The sequence below is a fragment of the Rhodnius prolixus genome, unplaced genomic scaffold (genome assembly GCF_049639745.1).
Source record: "Rhodnius prolixus isolate KJV_2025 unplaced genomic scaffold, Rpr scaffold_8, whole genome shotgun sequence".
Lineage (NCBI taxonomy): Eukaryota > Metazoa > Arthropoda > Insecta > Hemiptera > Reduviidae > Rhodnius > Rhodnius prolixus.
This window is the reverse complement of record NW_027411593.1, coordinates 16,124,585-16,145,550: the sequence shown is the minus strand read 5'-3', so window position 1 is coordinate 16,145,550 and position 20,966 is coordinate 16,124,585. Positions and strand designations below refer to the sequence as shown.

The window sequence follows — 20,966 nt, the reverse complement described above, 5'->3', positions numbered from 1 at the left end:
TAGAATTGCACTATTAATTATTACCTATCCTTGCGCTATAATAGTTATTTTTCAAATAAATTCAAAAGTCTCCTGAATTCCACTAATTATGAAATGAAATCGCTGCAGTAAATTATGAAATTAATATTCATAGAAATATATTTTCGAAAAGTTATTTGTGTAGGGTATTTCCTGTCTTAGGATGGAAGTATACTTCCGATTATTACCAACCGTTGGTAGATAGATGTTTTTGTTTTATCTTACTGAAACATTCACTGATGTTTATCTTAAACTTAGTCATTATCTCCGGTAAACAAAGCTTTTTTTAAATAATTTTTTTATTAAAACATTTTAATTAATTTGTGAAAAAATAAGGCCGATCAGAAACAAAGAAAGGTTGAAAAGACAAAATAAAATCCTAAAACTAGCTTTAAGATAGCATTTCTAATCTTATTCTGGCGAATTTACTATTTACCTAATATGATTGCCCTTGAAAATTGTGGCTTAAATTTAAATTAATCACAAGTATTTAAATTAATATAGTTAATATTTTATAAATATATTTGAGATTGCAATCTTATCTCCACATTCCGATCCTATTATCGCAACACGAGCTCTACAAACACACAGCAACCACTTACAGGACTGGCTTTTCAAATGGCTAAATCAAAACTAAAGTTACGAAATCAAAATTTATAGTATTTACTCCCAGACGGAAAATCCTACCTCCTGTCATCTTGAACCAAACTCCAATACCAACTGTGGACAAAGTACGCTACCTTGGACTGAACCTAGACAAACGGTTGACATGGAATCCCCCATACTAGACTGAAAAGACAAGAAACTAACCAACGCTAACAAACTTCTCGCCAGACTACTTGACAAACGATCGAAACTTAACCTACATAACAAAAGACTCTTATTCCTGCTGCTACTGCGACCTATTTGGTCATACGGCATCGAAGTATGGGGATCGACTAAGCGTTCCAAAACTCATTACGCCTCCAGGCATTACAGTCAAAAATACTTCGAAAACTACTTAACGCTCCGTTCTATGTGTCTAACCTCACCATCCATAATGACCTCAAAATCTCTTTCATTACAGATCTTGCTAACACTCGTTTCCTCAAATTTCATTCCTCCACAACAGCTCATCCTAACACTCTCATAGAACACCTATCTTCTTCCACATTATCAGGTAATCCTCCAAGGAGATTGAAGAGAAGATGACCTCGTGATCCACTCTTATCGAGCAGTATAGCAAAGCATGTTACTGGAGTGACACCACTGGCCTTCTCCACTCGTGATTTTCACGTATTTGTTTTATCGGGTACCATATTTGCTTGTTGCAACAATCGTTGCAGTTGTAAATTCCAATAAAAGATTTAAAAAAAAATATTATTTTTTTTAATCGTGTTTTAGTTGCCACCATCGCCAACGCATTATTACGTTGTCTTTTTTAATATTGTCTATATAGGATAACACTGATTCAGTGCTCTGTTATCGAGTACTGCACTAACGGTTTTTCATCACCCAACTGTTTTGTTCTGTACATAATCTGCACAACATAACTAATGTAGAATAAGTCAGAATATTATTGTTACATATATGTAAAGGGCAAAGACCCGCAATACAGGCCTGTTTGGCGGGTTTACATTGTCAGCGCCGTGAATCCCTTCTTATTTAGTTCTGGCCTTTGTCCACAGTTCTGTTACTGACTACATTTCTTCAATTATTCTAGTTTAAAATAATGTAAATACACTTTTACTTCTACTAAAATCAAATTTTAAATTTTGTAGATAATTATCAAACTAATAGACAAATACGCAAAATAACTAACCATCTATTTTGAATAGCATCGACTGGTTAAACATTATTAATACGAGGTGTGTTCAAAAAGTAACGGGAATTTTTAAATTTCGCGGGTTTGGAGAGTCTGATTGTAAATTATTTTTTTTATTATGTTGGTACACATGCCCCTGAAGTACGATAAAATTTTCAGTAATATTCATTGTTTACTTCTTAAGTGGCAGCCGTTAAGGTTAGACGTGTTTTTCCAGCTTGGCGATTTTTGTTTGTTAAAAAAATGGATCAAAGAATTTGTATTAAATTTTGCGTAAAAAATGAAATAAAGTGTAATAAAGTGTGTGAAATGTTAATAAAGGCATATGGTGAGTCTGCTATGAGTAAAACAAGGATTTACGAGTGGTATAAGCGTTTCCAAGATGGCCGCGAAAACGTTGAAGATGACGAACGACCTGGACGTCCAAGCACATCAACAACCGATGAAAACGTGAAAAAAGGGAAAGAAATGGTTATGAACGATCGCCGAATCACAATCAGAGAAGTCGCTGATGATGTTGCCATATCAATTGGCTCATGCCATGAAATTTTTTCGGATGTTTTGGGTATGAAACGTGTGGCAGCAAAATTTGTTCCAAAATTGTTGAATTTCGAACAAAAACAGCGGAGAATGGAAGTTGCTCAAGAGTCACTCAATGAAGTCGACAACGATGCGGATCTACTGAAACGTGTTATAACAGGTGACGAAACATGGGTTTACGGATATGATGTCGAAACTAAGGCTCAATCGTCCCAGTGGAGGCATTCTGGATCGCCAAGACCGAAAAAGGCTCGACAAGTGCGGTCGAATGTGGAGGTTATGCTCACTGTGTTCTTCGATTTTAATGGCATAGTGCATCATGAATTCTTGCCACAAGGTCAAACAATCAATAAGGAGTACTACCTACAAGTTCAACGCCGTTTGCGTGAAGCAATCCGAAAAAAACGCCCGGATTTGTGGCAAAACAATTCATGGATTTTGCACCACGATAATGCACCTGCTCACACTTCATTGCTTGTTCGTGAATTTTTGGCCAAAAACAAAACTTTAACGATGCCCCAGCCTCCATATTCGCCAGACATGGCTCCATGTGACTTTTTTCTATTTCCAAACATAAAGAGAACATTAAAAGGCCGTCGTTTTACAAGCATAGATGACATTAAAAGCGAATCGCTGAAAGAGCTGAAAGCTATCACAAAGATCGAGTTTCAGAAGTGTTTCGAGGATTGGAAAAAGCGCTGGCACAAGTGTATTGTATGCGAAGGGGACTACTTTGAAGGCGACAATATTAATGTAGATGAATAAATAAATATTTTTTTCAAAAAACGAAAATTCCCGTTACTTTTTGAACACACCTCGTATAATATGCCTCACTATAATATTTGAATATCGATAATACACATTATCCAATTAAATACCAATCGTGCAATAATTTTTCTGATGTAATTTTGAGATATTCTCTTGTTTTGTTTCCATTAAACAATTGCACCCATTCACTTCGTGCACTTATCATGGTGCAATTACCATTTGCAGCAATTATCACGGTATTTGTTAATAAGCTATTCAAAACTAATAGCACTCGTAGAATTACCGCTGAAAATTGATCTCTGTTCGCTTTTTTAGTGAATTTTAATGACAAATCCAAGTTAGTTCTAAATAGAAACTATAAATTTCTAGCAAAAAATTAAAAAATTACCGTGAAATCTGTTACATTAAAAAAATTGTTAACATTGTGTTCACAATATTGAGGACTTCCAAAAATATAAGTTCAGATTTAAAAAAAAAAAAAAAAAATTGAAACTGCTACAAAGTAGAGAATCTATCTTAATACTACAATAGAGTCTTGTTAATAGCTATTTAGAAATAGTTTAAACAATATTTGACTTAGAACTATCCAAAAATCTTACACGAAAAATCGAAGTTTTATCGAACGAAATTGTAACCTAGAACTACACAAAAATTCTGGTTTTTGTATAATTTGTCTCATTCTTACACATACGCGCGCGCGCACACACACACACAATTAATCGATAAAATATTCGATTCTGTTCAATCCAACCTGTATATTTCCACCTCTAAATAGCCTATGATTGCTTTTCATAACCTCTTTAGGGACTCTGTTCATTAATTATTCTTTCTTATTTAATAATTATAAGGTAATTTGGTTCAGATAACCGCGTAATTCTTTAAACCCAAAACGTTAAATAATTTATTTTTCTTAACTGTAACACAGCTTTAGTCATCACTTATTAAAAAACAATAATTTTTGAAACGTAAATTTATTTTTTGAAAAAGTTGAGTAGTTTTGAATTAAATATACAGGGTGTTCACAGCATAAGACTACCATTACTTTGGGAGGCGATTCTGGGCATCATTCTATATAAACTATGACTCGACTCGACTCCGTTTTATAGATATTTTTAATTTTATGTTTTTTCAAGGTACTACTACTTTTTAGCAAACAGTTGTCTATATTTCTCAAACTATTAAAGCTACAGCAATTTCTATAAGCTCATTAGAAAGAAGGTTAAATTTCCTTTTAAATAAGCTAATTTATATTTCAAAATAATAACATTAAGTTGGGAAGGGATTAGCTATGAGGTTAGCATACTGGACTCCAACGCGGAGGTCCCGGGTTCGAATCCAGCTGCTGACCCTTAGATTTTCTCTTCCTAAGAGCTTCTTACAGCTCACTGTCCATAACAGTGTTGTCTGTAACGAGAGAACACTGTCCGGAGGCCGGCAGTGCACTGAAAAAAGCTCAGGGCGCCAATAACCTTAGATGTTGACGCGCCTTAAATCATTAAAAAATAAAAAATAAAAAATAATAATAAGTATTTCACTTTGTGGCCCAAACATAAGAATTGGCAAGTTTCTAATTTTTTCCAAAAAACTTTGACTTCATTTTTCTCAAAAATATTATATATGTTAAAAACGTGCACTACTCATGAAAAACATCTACATACAAATACCTTTCGAAAGGTATACCATGAATAGTGGTTATCTTAAAAATTGATGCATAAATTGCTCATTAACTGAAAAAAATAGGGGTCTAAACAGCGTCGGCATTATGAAAGGAATTCTCCTACCATAAGAATATAATTGATCAGAAACATCAAATCCAGTACCATTTTTTGCAAACGTGTAATTTAATAATCTAAAAGAATATGGGGTTACATTAGTATGTAGTGGGTTCAATTTCTGATTTAGCCCTTGAAATTTTAATATTTTTAGCATTGAATACATAATACTGCTTACATTTAAGTGTCAGTACCATAAAGAGCGTGTATAAAGACCTAAACACTTAAATGACAAAGCACTAATTAAATATACTAATTAGGTAAGTTTTTAGTTATTTTTTCAATTTATATTGATTAAATAATTTTTATTTTTTACGTAAATAAACTTAAAAATGTTAATTTTTACCGTAGATCTTAGAAGATACTCGGCCATAATTCGCCTTAAAAAGCAATAAATCTGTATTTTCCCAGTTTGTTTAAAGCTAGAAGGAAACTAACGCGAAATAAAAACATTCCAATTATTAGCCTGAATTACTTGATCCGGTATAAAAAATATCTTAGAATAGATATGACACTAGCGTTCCCGGTAAGAGGGGGAAAAAAGTAAAGGAAATTGTTGGATGTCACGCTGTTAGTTTATTCAAGGTGTTATTAGACACGACAATCGAATTAAATTGAATAACTTAACTATACGAGGTAAAAGCGAAATAGTGACATCAGAAAAACTAATAATCTGTCCATTGCATTTATTAGTAATTAGGGTTATATTTTCGTAATATTTATGTAAACACTTCAGTGGTAATCCACACTAAGCTCAAGTCAGAGATTAAAAAGAATTCATTTGTACAAGATTAATAGTCCGAATTAACCCATACCGAGACCGAGACGAGACTTGAGCAACCGAGACCAAGACCGAGATCGAGACATGATATATGTCTCGTCGAGAAATCTCGGTCTCGTCTCGGTTTTTCAAATATTAATTTTTAGCTACAAAATTATAAAATTGTGTTCTTTATTAATCAATAATCATTAAGGGTATTGAATTAATTATTAAAAGATACGATTTTATTATATATGTTCAATATTACTACATCTATTTGACTTCGAATTACATAAGTAAAGTAAGCAAAGTAAAGTAATCGCCTATTTTTTCAGGCGGGGCTTTACGTCCAACTACCAATTAGGTGTCGCGGACGGAGGCGACTAGCAAACATACTTTACTGTAAATTTCTCATATTAACCATTAAATAAAATCCAAGGCCTAAGACCGGGAATCGAACCCAGTACCACAATACACATTAGTTTCGCAGGTCTCGCACCGCTCGGCTGCCACGGCCCCCTTCGAATTACATAATTTTTACATAAATTCACTAAATTTCACTATTCATATCATTCATTCATTCAATTTCATAAATTTCACTATTAATAATCTAATACTTTGAACTTAGATATTATTTGAATTATATTTTAGAATTTTAGAATTAATGAATTTGAAAAAAAAGACTATCGATGCACCCAAAAAATATTGCCACAAATTTTCGTTTTTAAGATACACTTTGCCCAAGCATTGATACATAAAAAAGCTTTTACTGAGTCAGAAGTTAGAGAAGATCTTCTATTGGTCATTATCATCGCAGCTTGCGAAAATAATCTTTCAGATGGCACTGAAGTTGCACTGATACTAAAAATATCTTTCGCCATTCTAGACAAATTTTTGAAGGAATTCTCAAGTGTTTTCCACCATTCTAAAATGTCAACGTCTACTGGTGCTTGGTCTAATTTGGTGTAATTAATTATTTCTGTCTTCCATGCTTCGGTGATATTTGCTGATTTTTGAGCAAATGGTGCAAAAATATTGATGCAGTCGTCGTCGTCGTCAAAAAATGAATCATCAGATTCTTTATCTTCACCAACAGCCATAACTAATGGAGCGGGAAGTTTGTTGGGAGGTGTATTTTTTATTTCACGAATCGACTTGTTATAGGAGGCAGATATGTTATTTGGGTCTTTCATTTGGCGCGTTTTTAACATCTTTTTGAAATTATATAAAGATATATAACAGTAATAGTAATATATGATGCATTGAAGTGTAAGTAGTTGTCTTCTTTTACACACATTTTCATTACCAATATATAAATTAAAATAATTATTAGAAAATAATAACATTTTTTGAAAAGATTATTAATAGCAAACCGCTTTTAATACTTAAACAAAAATTCAAAAAAAACCGAGACCGAGATATCTCGACGAGACCGAGACCGAGATCGAGACTGCATAAAGTCTCGCCTCGTCTCGGTCTCGTGCAGCACTATTTTTTTGGCAGAGAAAAATCTAATGCAGGTTCTTAGTTATTTTCTGTGCGTAGCTGCAAAAGTGATCTTATTAAATTTTATAGATAATAAATCGTAACCGCGTTAAAAGTTTTCTTTTTTAAATAAAATAATTTAGAGAGATTTAAAATCTTAAAATTTTAAAAGTGCACTTAAATTTTTTGATTCTGCAACAGCCTATAACCATCCAAAATAAAGATAAATTTCCATCAAATAAACTGAACCAATATAGTCAGATTCACAAGATATAGAAGTATATAAATTGGGTGTCATTTAAATTTGGCCTTAAAACAGAAAATATTAATTACTATTACCCTGAAATTAGGCCAGTTAATTTTTTGTCTTTTTCGTATTAACCAGTTAAGGCGTGGAATTTAGTTTAAAAAAAAAAAAAAACCCACAGCGTGCGGAATTAAAATCAGACAATGACATGTGTATACACGTCGAACGCAGGGGGCAAAACAACCAAAAGTTTACAACGTCGTAATAGTCACTGCAAACCACTTTTTCTACAATCTCTGGGGGCTTGAGATTACCAGAGCATTCTGTGTTCTTTCAAAAAATCTTGCACCGCTTCACGTGTGCATTGCTCTAGTTAACTAGGGACACAAGAGCGTTTACAAGGTAGAAAAGAGCTTTGAATTCTGTGCAAAATGAAATCATGCTCTTACTGAGGTCTGAATCTCTATTTCAGGCATTGCACAAGGGTTGAGAGCTTCTATTTGTGTGCGTAATTCCCAATCTCTAATGCGGAGACCAAACATGTACCAACCACTTATCATTTCGCTTACTCCCACCGCAGTTCTATTGGTAAGATAAAGGAAACATCCCACAAAATAATATTCTTACTGTATTTTAATGAAATTACGAGTTTTTATAGTTAATAGCCATTTTATATTTTTCACAACGAGTATACACGTCGAACGCGCCGTAATAGAGACTTAGTTTGACGTGTACACACGTCAAACACGCTTAACTGGTTTAAGGAATATAAAAAAATGACATTTAAGCCGATAAAACCACAATTTAAACATTAATAAAAACGAAAATATTTATAGAAACAAGTTTTGATTCTGTTAAAGGTTCGAATGGCACAAGATGTTCAGCGGAATACCAACTTGTCAAAAAAATAAATAAAATAAATATAAATATATAAATAATAAAATATAAAACAAACTTCTTATCATTACAATCAGCCCCTAGCCAAAGTTATTAAGTTCCAAAATCTAATCACTGAAATCTAATCTACGATAAAGATCGATTGAAATTGTTCTTTCTTACATCATTAATTATTATTAATTATAACCGGATTATTATGGTTATTATTATTAGAAAAAAATTAATATTATCAAAGTTTAAATGCAGCAAAATTAGGCTTTAAAAATTCATTGAGAACTTATAAGGAAAATTTAAATAAATGAATATAATTATTGAACAAAAATAAAAGCTGGCTTGTTTCAAAAAAAAGAACTAAGACTGAAAATTAGCTAAAAACTGAAAATGCGAAATAATAAGTGGGATAAAAGTTAAACCTTTAATTCACTTAAATTATCTGTTAATCTGTTATTTAAACTGTTAAAAACCGGAGCAAAAAACGTCATTAAATAAAAAAAAAAATAAGGACAGTTTTGTTTATCAAATGTACTAGATCTAGATGCGATTTAGTCTCGTTTCATCCATATAGAGATGCTCATAGATTCACAGGTGGATTATTTCTCACGTTATTTTTGGGGGTCTCTGAGAAAGATGTCACTAAATTACGAATTATGTCTGTAAATGTTAAAAAATAAATAAAAAAAAATGTGTAGGGTCAAATCTAATTGTGTAAAAATAGGAAATTGTCTTTAAAGAAGCTTTTAATTATTCAGTAATTAGAAAATTATGAAAAATAAAATAATTAAAATCAAAAAATAAATAAAAGAATGCTTTAAAGAAAGGCCCACTGCTGCATTGTATAATGATACTAACGGAGGTGTAACCAAAAAACCTACATTCACACACCAGCCGACTATTTTATATCCTAAACATTGATGAAGTCATGGAGAGGGGAGGCAGTGGAAGCTGCTTCTCCGGAGAGAATGAGATACGATACCGGTTCTTTTAGTTTCTTTTTTCAAACCATAAAACGTGCGGCTATTAGAGGAAGGTTATATGTCAGGTTATCCACTGCAGGGTTGTTTTTTTAACAGTTGAGGGAAGGTTTTTGTTGTACAGGTTAGTGTTTTAAATTTTTGCTTTTTTTTTTTGAAATTTTAAAATATTCTTTTAAATTACTCACCTATTCCCATGTCCTGATCAATAACATTAGTATCCTTTTATTTTTTAAAAAAAGATAAATACTCGGAACTTGGTAGTTTTCTTTTAGAGTTGAGTTTGTTTTACTTATTACTTTTCCAAAGAGATAAAAACAGTCGACACAAAGAAGAATAATTTAAAAATAATTGAATATAAACTCAAAAATTGTAGAAAATAGAAAAGAGATAACAAACACACGGAAGTTCACAGTTTGAGCGCTGTTAGTTGACTGTCACAAGAAGGGGAGATAGATCCCTACCACTGCAGTCGTACGTCGTCCCACAAGACTAGTTTAGTGTAGGAACAACTACACAGAGACCGGGATCCCCCCACTACAATACAAAAGTCCAAGACCCAATGACACAGACGCATGCACGCACCGGAAAAAAACAAAAAAACAAAAACTTAACTCGGAAATAGTTTGGCGCCTCGATACTATAGCAACAACACTTCTTATATGTGTATTAACTGTTCCGGAACTTGGGTTAACTTTAGCCACGTGTCCTATACAGACCGTATACACTAGTTTAGTCCATATATACACATGCTTATTCTTTTTTTAAAACCGCATTTTCATTTATATAAGGCAGTGATTCTCAAACACTATGCCGCGAAAGTTTTGAAGTGTGCCGCCAAATTTTAGAAATGCATGCAATAAAAATTATATATTAAATGTAGAAGACGATATGAGAGTAGCATCATCATTTAGACGACCAATTATAAACGAAATTATCAAAAAACATCAAGCTCAAATTTCTCATTAAAAGTATTCTTATTATTAACTTGTAATTAATCCCTTACTAAACATATACTGTTGTTTTTGTAGTACATATTATTTTATTTTATATTGGCAATAAACATAAACTATTTTACACAGTGTAGTGTTGATAAGTAAAACACTTTTAAACTTATTGTTAGTGTATCGCCAAATTTTTAAATTGTTAAAAGTGTGCCGCGACAAAAAAAGTTTGAGAATCACTTGTATAATACGATACATATATGTTTCGTTTTTAAGCACATCCTGTACAAATTTACTTTTCACAAATTTCACATCAAAATTAAAAAGGATTTTAACTACAAATATGTTGAAAGCAACATTAATACCCTTTCAAGTTTATTTTTTGCCTTAATTTGGTGGTTGTGCACATACGTTTTATTCACATAATCGTGAATTGGCAAATTCTGCCATTTTGGGTAAGCGTAGAAACGTACTACGATTTTAGAGCTCATATTAATAGCGACGATTTTTAGAAAAAGGCGTTAAATAGCGCGTATTTGGAAGCTACTAGCAAACATACTTTTATATTAAATTCTCATATTAATCATTAAATAAAATCCAGGGAAGGGATTAGCTATGCGGATAGCATACTGGACTCCCACGCGGAGATCCCGGGTTCGAATCCAGCTGCTGACCCTTAGATTTTCTCTTCCTAGGAGCTTCTTACAGCTCACTGACCGGTGATGGACAGTGTTGTCTGTAACGAGAGAACACTGTTCGGAGGCCGGCAGTGCACTGAAAAAAGCTCCGGGCGCCAATAACCTTAAATGTTGACGCGCCTTAAATCATTAAAAAAAAAAAAATAAATAAAATCCAAGGCCGCTAGACCGGGGATTGAACCCACTAAACCAACAATACATATTAGCTTTGCGGGTCTTGCCTTTAACCGCTCGCCTACCGTGGCGCCTACAAAAAATGATAAAACATTGTAGCGAGAACTCTGAAAGTAAAGTAATCGCCTATTTTTTTTCAGGCGGAGCTTAACGTCCAACTACCAATTAGGTGTCGTGGACGGGGGCGGAAGCTCATACTTAACAATAAACAATTTTTCCTAACAAATAAAAAGTAGTCATACGCGGGATTCGAACTGGGAATATACCACATATGAATACAAAGCCACGCTCTTGACCATTAGACCAACAATCGCCCCTAGCGAGAACTCTATAGATTTCGTAAGTGAAGAAATAATAATAATAACTTTGCAAAGCACTTAACTCTTAAAGTGAGAAGCCAATGATTTGGGTTTTGAAACTAATTAAAATCTTACTTTAAAAAAAAGTCAGTGACGCTTACAAGAACGTCACAGTATAAATGAAAATGAAAAACTGTTCCAAGTAAAATGAGTTGAAGAACTATAACATTTGGCTCAGGAATTGGGCTAATTGTTACAGCTTTTGGATTTAGATTAACAAGTGGTTAAAGATTTGTGAGCTAAATGTATGATTTCCTTGTAGAGCAGCTTTACTGAATCAAAAGTTACTGCGCATCCCGACCGATTCTGTCCTAAATTTGACCAGTAAGGGAGTTCTAGAAAGAGATATTTTATTACGTATGGCTAGGTGTACTAGGTACACGGAAAGAGAAGCACGCCGGAAAACCCTATTACAGGAAATGAAAGGTCAAAATGGAACTGTTGCTTATCTAAAGTAAAGTAATGCCTATTTTTTCAGGCGAGCTTTACGTCCAACTACGTACCAAACTAGAGATCGTGGATGAAGGCGACTAACAAACATACTGTTAAATTCTTACATTAACCATGAAATAAATTCCAATGCCAAGACCGGGGAACCACAATACATCTTAGCTGTGACCGAATAATGGTCGAGATAAATATTACCCAAGTAAATGGAATTTCAGATTTGAGTACTATAACAGTTGAAGTGCAATTTGTAACCTTTAACTTCCTTATTTTAAGACAATCTACTTTAAAAATTGACTACTGGTCCATCTAAAAGAGTTTTCTATGAATTAAACAACTTGATAACTAACACTGTTGAATGCTCGTGAACACGTTTTCTTGCAAAACAAACGTAATTTCTCATACGAAGATAAAAGGAATCCTGGAAAATGATATACCGTTTGAAAGCAGGTTTAGACAAGGAAACTGTTATAAAAAGTGGCCAGCACCTAGGTCTGATAATGATCACGTAAGGGCCTAATGAGTTTTCTTAAAAATTTCGATTACTTTTATTTTTCCAGCATTCGGAGGAAGATTGAGGCTGTTTGGAGAATAACTTTTGCTTCGAAATGGTATCAATTTTTAGAAAATTTATCTGTCTTTCTAACCGTATCATCAAAATCAAATTCGGACTAAAACTTTCTGAGTAATAACATTTTTATTGGAAAAAAGTAATGATTTGGGGAAAAAAAATTAAAGTGACGTCACTCAAGAACAGTGGGAAATATGAAGTTGGCCAATACGTCATTGAACTCCACTTTAGGTGTACTACACACAGTAGGCCTATGGACATTACTTACCGGTTCACCCTGTGTATACATATACATGCAAGACGAAAGGTAAGACAGAGGTAAACTATGACCATCCATTGATGGAAACCATTAAGGTCGCCGTAGCGGCAAGTTTTACTTAGAAGATCGGCATTACACGATATAGTAGCATAATCAGAGCGATGAGGATACGAAGGATGTGTTCTGATGGACAAGTTGCAAATCCAGAGGATTGTTTTGGAGTGAAATAAGAGCTTTGGCTACAAGATGAAGAGAAATTGTGAAGCAGGATGTGAGCCTAGCAAAAAGGCAAAAGAACAGGCGTACCACTACGTAACAAAGCCAAAATTGTCTCTCACACTAACAAACGAAATGGATGAACCACAAATAAAACCAGCGCCGCTTATTATTGAGGCCAACTCCACCAAATTCTCGCCAGATCCCATGAAGATTTATAAACAAATTAATTTTCATCAGATTTTTCATTTTTGATCTTGAGTGTTCACACACCTACACCCAGACCATTTAATAAAAATCACTATATCAGAACCCAAGGGACTGCAAATCGGATATTTCAAGTCTAAACTCGCTAACAAAAATTTGAATTGATCCCCAATAAATTTCATATTGTGCGTAAAATTAATAAATTTTACCGCTAACTACTTCCAAAACACGAATGAGAGAATTAAAAGAACAAGAAATGTATACAAACAAAATAAATAAGTACTAATTATATAACCAAAATAATGATAAGTATATTAAATATGTATTTATTCATTAAAAGAAAAATAAAACCACAATTAATCATACAATTTAATGAGAATGCGGTCCAAAATAATTACGTGTTATTATTTATAATATATTTACTTTAATGTGAAGTTCACTGATATGTAAACATTAACTATCAAAAAAAAATATACTTCTTTTTTTTGCTTTTAGATTTAAAATTAGGCTTTATATGTACATACATTTACATTTGTGTGTCAGTGCAGTGTTAAGAATCTTTTGGAGCGCTTTCAACGAATACGTTAACAATTTAATGTATTTCGTGATGTGTAGTTGTTATTTTTTTTATGGGCGTGATAGTTCAATTCAAATTAATATGTATTTTATATACACTTGGCATATATATATATATATATATATATATTTATATATACAAATGATGAATAAAATTTAGGGTAAAAAAAACACACCTAGTAATTATAAAATCATTAAAATTCTTAAAAAAGCTGATGTGAACAGGTAAGACTGTTTTCCTAAGAAATGCGAATACACTTAACAAGGAAATGACATTAATCTAAGCCAGCTTTTCCCAACCTGTGGTACGCGAAAAATAATCAATAATGGCGGACATAAAAAATATAAAAAAATTGAATCATAAAAATATCATAGAAACGTATTTTACATATATAAAAATTATTTTAATTAATAATATAGTATTGTACAATAAAATTGTTAAGGTTAGTCGGTCTCGAAATATACGAGAAAATATAACAGCACATTTAACAGGATTAAATTTGTCTTTCATGGAGTATTTTCTAAAACCCGAAAATACGAATGATGGCTGGACAAACCTCAAACCCCTTCTATAAAGAAAATTTAGGAAAAGCTACATCATTATCGATAAAAGATAAAGAAAAGTTAATAGAATTATCATCTGACAGAACTTAGTATAACAATGTGAAAATCTGCTTAATGAGACTGATTGTAATGAGTAAGCTCTATCCAAGCAACATTAAATTTAATTGGTTCTTACTGGTAGTTGAATACTTAAAAGAAATTAATATAGAAGATTTGGGTACAAATATAGTAATCCTAAAGAAGAACTTTGTAAATTAATTAATAATCTTGAACAGAAAAATATGTACGCAAGTTTTAATTGTTTAAAAAAAGTTTTAAAACTAAGATCTTACACTTTACAAAGTTGATAAAGTGTACATGAACTTGACCTCCTTTGTAACAGTTACAGTATCTCTAGACTCTAGACAAATAAACCTAATAATAGCAAAATTACACACTCGGAATAACAAATTTGCACGAAATGCAATCATTTTTACGAAGTGGTATAATTTAGTATGATGTACTACCAAGTGGTACGCGAGCCAAAAAAGGTTGGAAAACGCTGATCTAAGCCTATACATCATTCGAAAACTCTAAAACTAAATTTTTTTCGAAAAAATGGTATAAAAGTTGATGAACTGAAGTAGGTGTTAAGGCAGTTTGGAGGGGCATTTTCGCGGAAAAATAATGGAAAATCATTATTGTAAAATAGTATTTACGGGGTGACAAATTTTTATTAAACTAGTATTTTTTTGGCGACCAATTTAAGCTTCTTAATAGTTATTATCTATAAAATCATGCATTCTACTGCAATAACTTGTAATAATATTTATTGAAAAGAAAGAGTGGCCATCTTTCTCAATAAATCCCCTTTATTCATATGAAATTATTTTAAATAAGAATTGCACTCCACTGTGAGTGCAGCATAGCTAATTTTAGATAAATCGTCGGAGCCATTTTTGAGACAATCTTTGAGCAAAATGAAAAATAAAAATCGAATCGGTGAAGTGGTTCAACCGATTGAAGGATTACATCAATAAGTCACAGTCATGTTTGTGCGAGGAATTAAGATAAGAACAGATGCTAATAATGATATAAATATATTTTATGGTTCAAAAATGTTGATGTTACAAACTCAAAGAGCGAAGTGTGAGATTAAAAGTGTTGTATCTTTTAAAATAATTAGAAATTGGTAATGATATTTGTATTCAAACTAAATACAATTAATAGCAAAAAAAAAGTCTGATAAATACGTAAAAAGACGTTTGAGACAAAGTCCTGTCTTTTATCATTAATAATTAAGAAAAGAATTTCGATTTATGTACAACTCCTGCTAAGAGTGAGCCGATAATAAGCGAACAAATCAATAGTAATTACGAGGGTCGTTTGAAAAGTCCGTGCAAAGTCAGAGAGATAGCACCACTGGCGCGTATCGAGGTTATGTTTAGTTAGTAGCATCTCTTGGAAGAACACACACCAAGTTTCAGCCAGATCGGTCTATTTCTTTGTGTTTGGCATTCGTTTGAATCGAGGAAGTCGAGTGATTTTCAAAAAATGGACGAAAAAGAATTTCGTGTGTTGATTAAACACTACTTTATGAATGGCAAAACGCCTCAGGAGACTAAAGAGAAGCTTGATAAACATTATGGTGACTCTGCACCTTCGATTAGAACAGTTTATAAGTGGTTTCAAAATTTTCGGAGTGGCCATATGGGCACAAGTGACGCTGAACGTTCTGGACGCCCTGTTGAGGTTACTACTCCAGAAATCATTGATAAAATCCATGATATGGTGATGGATGACAGAAGAGTGAAGGTGCGTGAGATTGCTAGTGCTGTGGGCATCTCAAATGAACGGGTACATAATATTTTGCATCAACATTTGGACATGACAAAGCTATCCGCAAGATGGGTGCCGCGATTGCTCACGCTTGACCAAAAACGAAATCGTGTGAAGTGTTGCAAGGACAGTTTGCAGCTGTTCCAGAAGAATCCGCAGAACTTTAAGCGTCGTTTCGTCACGGTGGATGAAACATGGATACATCACTAACACTCCTGAGACCAAAGAACAATCTAAACAATGGGTTACCAAGGGGGAATCTGCGCCAAAAAAGGCGAAGACCGTTCCTTCGGCCGGAAAGATTATGGCGACTGTCTTTTGGGATTCGCAAGGAATAATCCTCATCGACTATCTGGAAAAGGGTAAAACTATTACAGGTGCATATTATTCATCGTTATTGGACCGTTTGAAAACCGAACTGCAAGAAAAACGCCCACGATTGGCCCACAAAAAAGTTCTTTTCCATCACGACAACGCACCAGCTCACACCTCAGCAGTTGTGGTCGCAAAATTAATGGAAATAGGGTTCCAACTCGTTTCATATCCCCCTATTCTCCAGACTTGGCTCTCTCGGACTACTATTTGTTCCCCAATATGAAGAAATGGCTGGCGGGAGAAAGATTTTATTCAAACGAGGAGGTGATTGCAGAAACGAATGGCTATTTTTCAGACTTGGACAAATCCTATTATTCGGAAGGGATCAACAAACTAGAGCAGCGTTGGGCGAAGTGTATAAGCCTAAAAGGAGACTATGTTGAAAAATAAAAAAGGTTTACCCCAAAAAATTAAGTAGTTTTTATTTTTGCACGGACTTTTCAAACGACCCTCGTAGCATACACTTAATGAATCTAGAAAAATAAAAAGTCACGTTAAAAAGTAATAATCAAAAGTAGAGCAATCTTAACCTTCCAATAAGCTCTTGTCTGCGTCTTACTTAATAATATTCATTGGGATTAAATATTAGTTAAATTTCAAATATGAGGAAATTCGGTTAAAATGAAATACCATTTCATCGATGTCAGAAAAGACCCTAGTACCAAAGTGGAAATCAACTTGGAGTTCAAAAATGATTGCAATGTTGTTAAGCAGTCCATCTGCTCGCGCAACCCACAATTTTAAGCAATCTGTTCAAGATTATTTGAAATTCAAAGCCTTGTTAAGCACTTTTAAGGTTAGAAGGTTTCCAATATAAATACTTTTATTGCGGGACAATACCCACAATATAAAAATCTTTGGAACCATTTTTGACAAAATCGTCAGATAATTTGCACTTATAAATTAATAATATTGCCATGACACATCAATCGATTCACTTGCGCCCACAAAGTGTGACTTATAATAAAAAAAATAATAAGGTACCTCAAGACCAATATTCCATTGAAAATCACAAAACTGCATAATTGCAGTACTTCCCAATCACAATCGGTAAGAGAAAGTAAATAATTGCATTAATTGCAAATCAGAGGAACTTGTGTCAGCTCAACACACAAATTTTTAAAACATATTCAGAATAGTTATAAAATAAGTCACTAGATAGCTATGATGTCACATTAAATGCGTGGTCTTCTAATTAAATGTTCTCCGAATTGAAAACCTATAGATAGTGGGGACTAAGCCCATCTTCCTTCCACCATTACTAATACTTTGCTTCATTTATAACCTTAAGTAGTTTCAGTAGGTTAGAAACATATTAGTACTGTATAGAAGTGATCTTATGTACATATTTGGTTTTAATAACCTAGTTGTAACTCTGTACTAGATAAGAACAAATTGTACTAGGTTATACATATATTAAGATTGATTCTATCAGATTACGGTTCTGTTTCTTCAGATTTTGCTTTAATCAGTTCTTAATTACATTTAATGGTTAGTGAAATGTACATGTGTAGGTGTTGTAGCAGTGAAAAATTAGATTATAGTTAAAATGCACATTGTGTTGAACTTATAATTCGTAAACTCCTACCTTAATGCATTTCTGCAAGCAATGAGGCAGCAAGGCTATCCAGCCATAACTTGGTGTTGTTTCACTACATTAATGCACTACGGCACAAAATTCACTTCCCAAACCGATTCACACCTGTAAAAAAAGAAAAAGTATTATTTAACAGGAAACCTGAGCTTGTACTGGATAGTTGTATAAAGGTAATCAGAGATAAGGTAAGCTTACTATAAAATAATAAAAACTATTTGTGACATAGTTAATAATTCTCCTTAAAACTGAAACAGGATTGTCATTGCATTAAATAAAAAGCTTCAAATTGAATAAGAAAATAGTGAAATTCAAGTTCATCTTGATAAACCCCATGCTTCTACTTTTCGTTTAGGTATCCTAGGAACCAAGATTAAGCCTTAAATGATCCAAAAGAGAATAGTTTAACACCTAATTAGCCTATATTGTGGAAATAAAACAACCTAATTTCAGGAATGCTCTAATGGTGGGCTAATTTATCTTTTAAAGATCATTAAAAACCCATGAATCTTTCCGAAGGGTTTTTCCTTATTTAGTTATTGTTTTTATTAATTTTTCCTGCTTCTCAAGACTTGGTAATAAAATATTTAAAGCCCAAAATTATCCAGAAGTAAATTGTATTTAATTGAATTTATTTTAATTGAAAAAACGGACATAGCTGTAAAAGATTGTAGTGAACCCCCAACACTTCAATCTTACAATCATCTATATTCTATAATTGTGTAGTAAGTAGATGATTTTAAAAAAATAGTAATCCAAAAGTAGCAACAGTATTGTTTGTGGTAAGATTAATTCAAGAATTTTTAAAATTAAATGTAAAACCGTTGAAATTGAAGATAAATTTGAGGAAGTCCATCGTTTCTGGACCGTGCATCTTAGAAATAAATCAAAATTTAACACAAAAATAGAATTGTAACCCTTAAAAAAATGTAGATTCTGCAATTATGGAGCATTCTAAGTAATGAGATTATTAGTTAAGAGTTTTAACTTAATTTTAAATTTCCCCAAATAACCAATAATTGTTGGTTCATTTAATTAAATTTTACAAGTATTAATAAAACCTTTTAGACTACTTTAATGGATTATTAGCTTTAAAGTGTCTGGTATTAAATATTCCAGTTGGGTTCTTTGTAAGAGAAAAAAAAAAAATGATATGGCTGACAATAGGAATTATGGGATTATCTCAGTCCCAATAATCTTTTAATAAGATCAGCTTCCAAACTTTAGTAAACGCAATTCTTAATACAATAGTAGAAAGAAAAAAATAAAAACTAACATTATTTTAACATGGATTGCACGAAATTGCAATAGTAAATTGTTAAACTCTGCATTAAACATTCTTTTCTCTTAACCGCCATATTTAAGTAGGATTTTCAATGCTCAATTTTTTTGTTCACTCTTTTCTCAATTTAATCCGTGATAAAATATAACAAATTATACTTAATTTTAAAGATTATGTCCACCTTGATAAATTCTGGTATAAATTATTTTAAATATATTCAAATTATTTTAATGTTTCATAATTAATTTTACTTACTTTGCAGTGATAACGTCATCTCACAACTTGCACAAAAAACTGTCGGGTCCAACAGATGACGTGATCGAGCTCGAACATATAATTGTTTGGTTTTTTGAAAATTTAAATTGATAAATTTATTAATAGGTAAATTTATTTTATTAATTTATTTTTATTACTTTTTTAATTTAATACATTAATTTTTTTTAAAAAATATTTGTTTTAGAGTGTTGCATTGCATTTGAAATGACGTCATACTCTGCAGATCTTAAGTGAAGTAATTTATTATGTGTTGCAATGAAGATTTTTGTTATTAACTGTAAAACAATAAATAAAGGCTATTTGTGTAAAACAATAAAAGAATTAAAAAAAAAAATGTTTTTCTGGGCCAACATAAATCTACGTGATGGGCCAGGAAGATTATTGAGAAGGAAAAACATTTATTTTTCACTCATCTCAGGGCTGCAGAACCAGAATTTAGAGCGTATGTAGTATAAATATTAACAATTATGTTTTTATAAGCAAACTTATTTTATGAATGGAAAACCTTTGTAAAATGATGTGCTGATTTTAGGAATGCAAAGTGAGCTTGATACAAACGTTTTTGCCATTAATAATTTCTATTTCTAAATTCCTTTGTATTCTTGAAAGCTAATTTAGAATTAAGCACATTATTTTTATATCAAATTCAGTACAATTTCTATCCCAATTCTATATTGACAGATTGTGCCTTGAAGGTGTTTTATGTGTTCTACTTATTTGTTTGCAACAATGCAGATGTTGATTAAATATAAATTGTATATAACCTTGCCACATAACAATTTTTCTTACCAACCCAATCTTCTAGAGCCCATATACTTCTCTTAATTTGTTTTTTACTGATTCTGTGAAGAAACAGTAAATTGAATTTATTCCTGCAACTTTCAATGGCCGGTGGGTCCTTACCTGAGGATGGCTTCTCCTCGATAAGCTCAAATTCTGATCTACCTTCTTTTTGTTTCTTATGGCGATGGTAGAGTCATCTTTTACTCTAATGAAATAACTGTTTCCTTTCTTTCTGCTCTTCAATTCCAGTTTAGGACATTCACTCGGAACACAGGTAGTATTATGAGCTTGTGAATCTAAAGTAGTTCAGTTCTGAAAAGGGATTTCAGTCACAGACTCGAATTGTGTAGATGATCTTGTCTTTCTTTGGAGTGGCTTATTAACATCGATAATCTTATTAATACAAGAGTTATAGAAGACAACAAGAGAAATATAGTTTGTATTATAGAATGTAAACGCCTAAAAGTGTGCTCGCTGAAAGGTGTGCATGCACTAAAAATTGGAACGCCTAAAAGTGAATAGACCTTATGATATTTTAGAAAATAAAATGACCCGTGTGTT

At 32.5% G+C, this 20,966-nt stretch overlaps 1 protein-coding gene and 1 long non-coding RNA gene across 7 annotated transcripts in view; one reads left to right on the top strand and one right to left on the bottom strand.

Annotated features, from left to right (window-relative positions):
• The window catches only part of LOC141450939 (zinc finger protein basonuclin-2-like), a 368,549-nt gene extending 348,912 nt beyond the window's left edge, over window positions 1-19,637 (bottom strand). For 2 of the 5 annotated variants that reach the window (XM_074121885.1, XM_074121886.1), the window contains exon 1: window positions 9,451-9,759. In XM_074121885.1, the coding sequence (XP_073977986.1) occupies window positions 9,451-9,460 (10 nt within the window). In that variant the 5' untranslated portion in view covers window positions 9,461-9,759. Of the gene's footprint in view, window positions 1-9,450; window positions 9,760-18,058; window positions 18,173-19,601 lie in introns of those variants that run through there. The other 3 variants (XM_074121888.1, XM_074121887.1, XM_074121889.1) reach the window with 3 other exon arrangements.
• Window positions 9,298-20,387, top strand: LOC141450941 (uncharacterized). Of its 2 annotated transcripts, none has more exons than XR_012456447.1 (3): window positions 9,298-9,386; window positions 19,609-19,727; window positions 19,807-20,387. It is a non-coding gene; the product is annotated as an uncharacterized lncRNA (long non-coding RNA). The 2 variants fall into 2 exon arrangements; XR_012456446.1 differs by lacking the exon at window positions 9,298-9,386 and adding an exon at window positions 17,692-18,252.
• The last annotated feature ends 579 nt before the right edge of the window (window positions 20,388-20,966 follow it).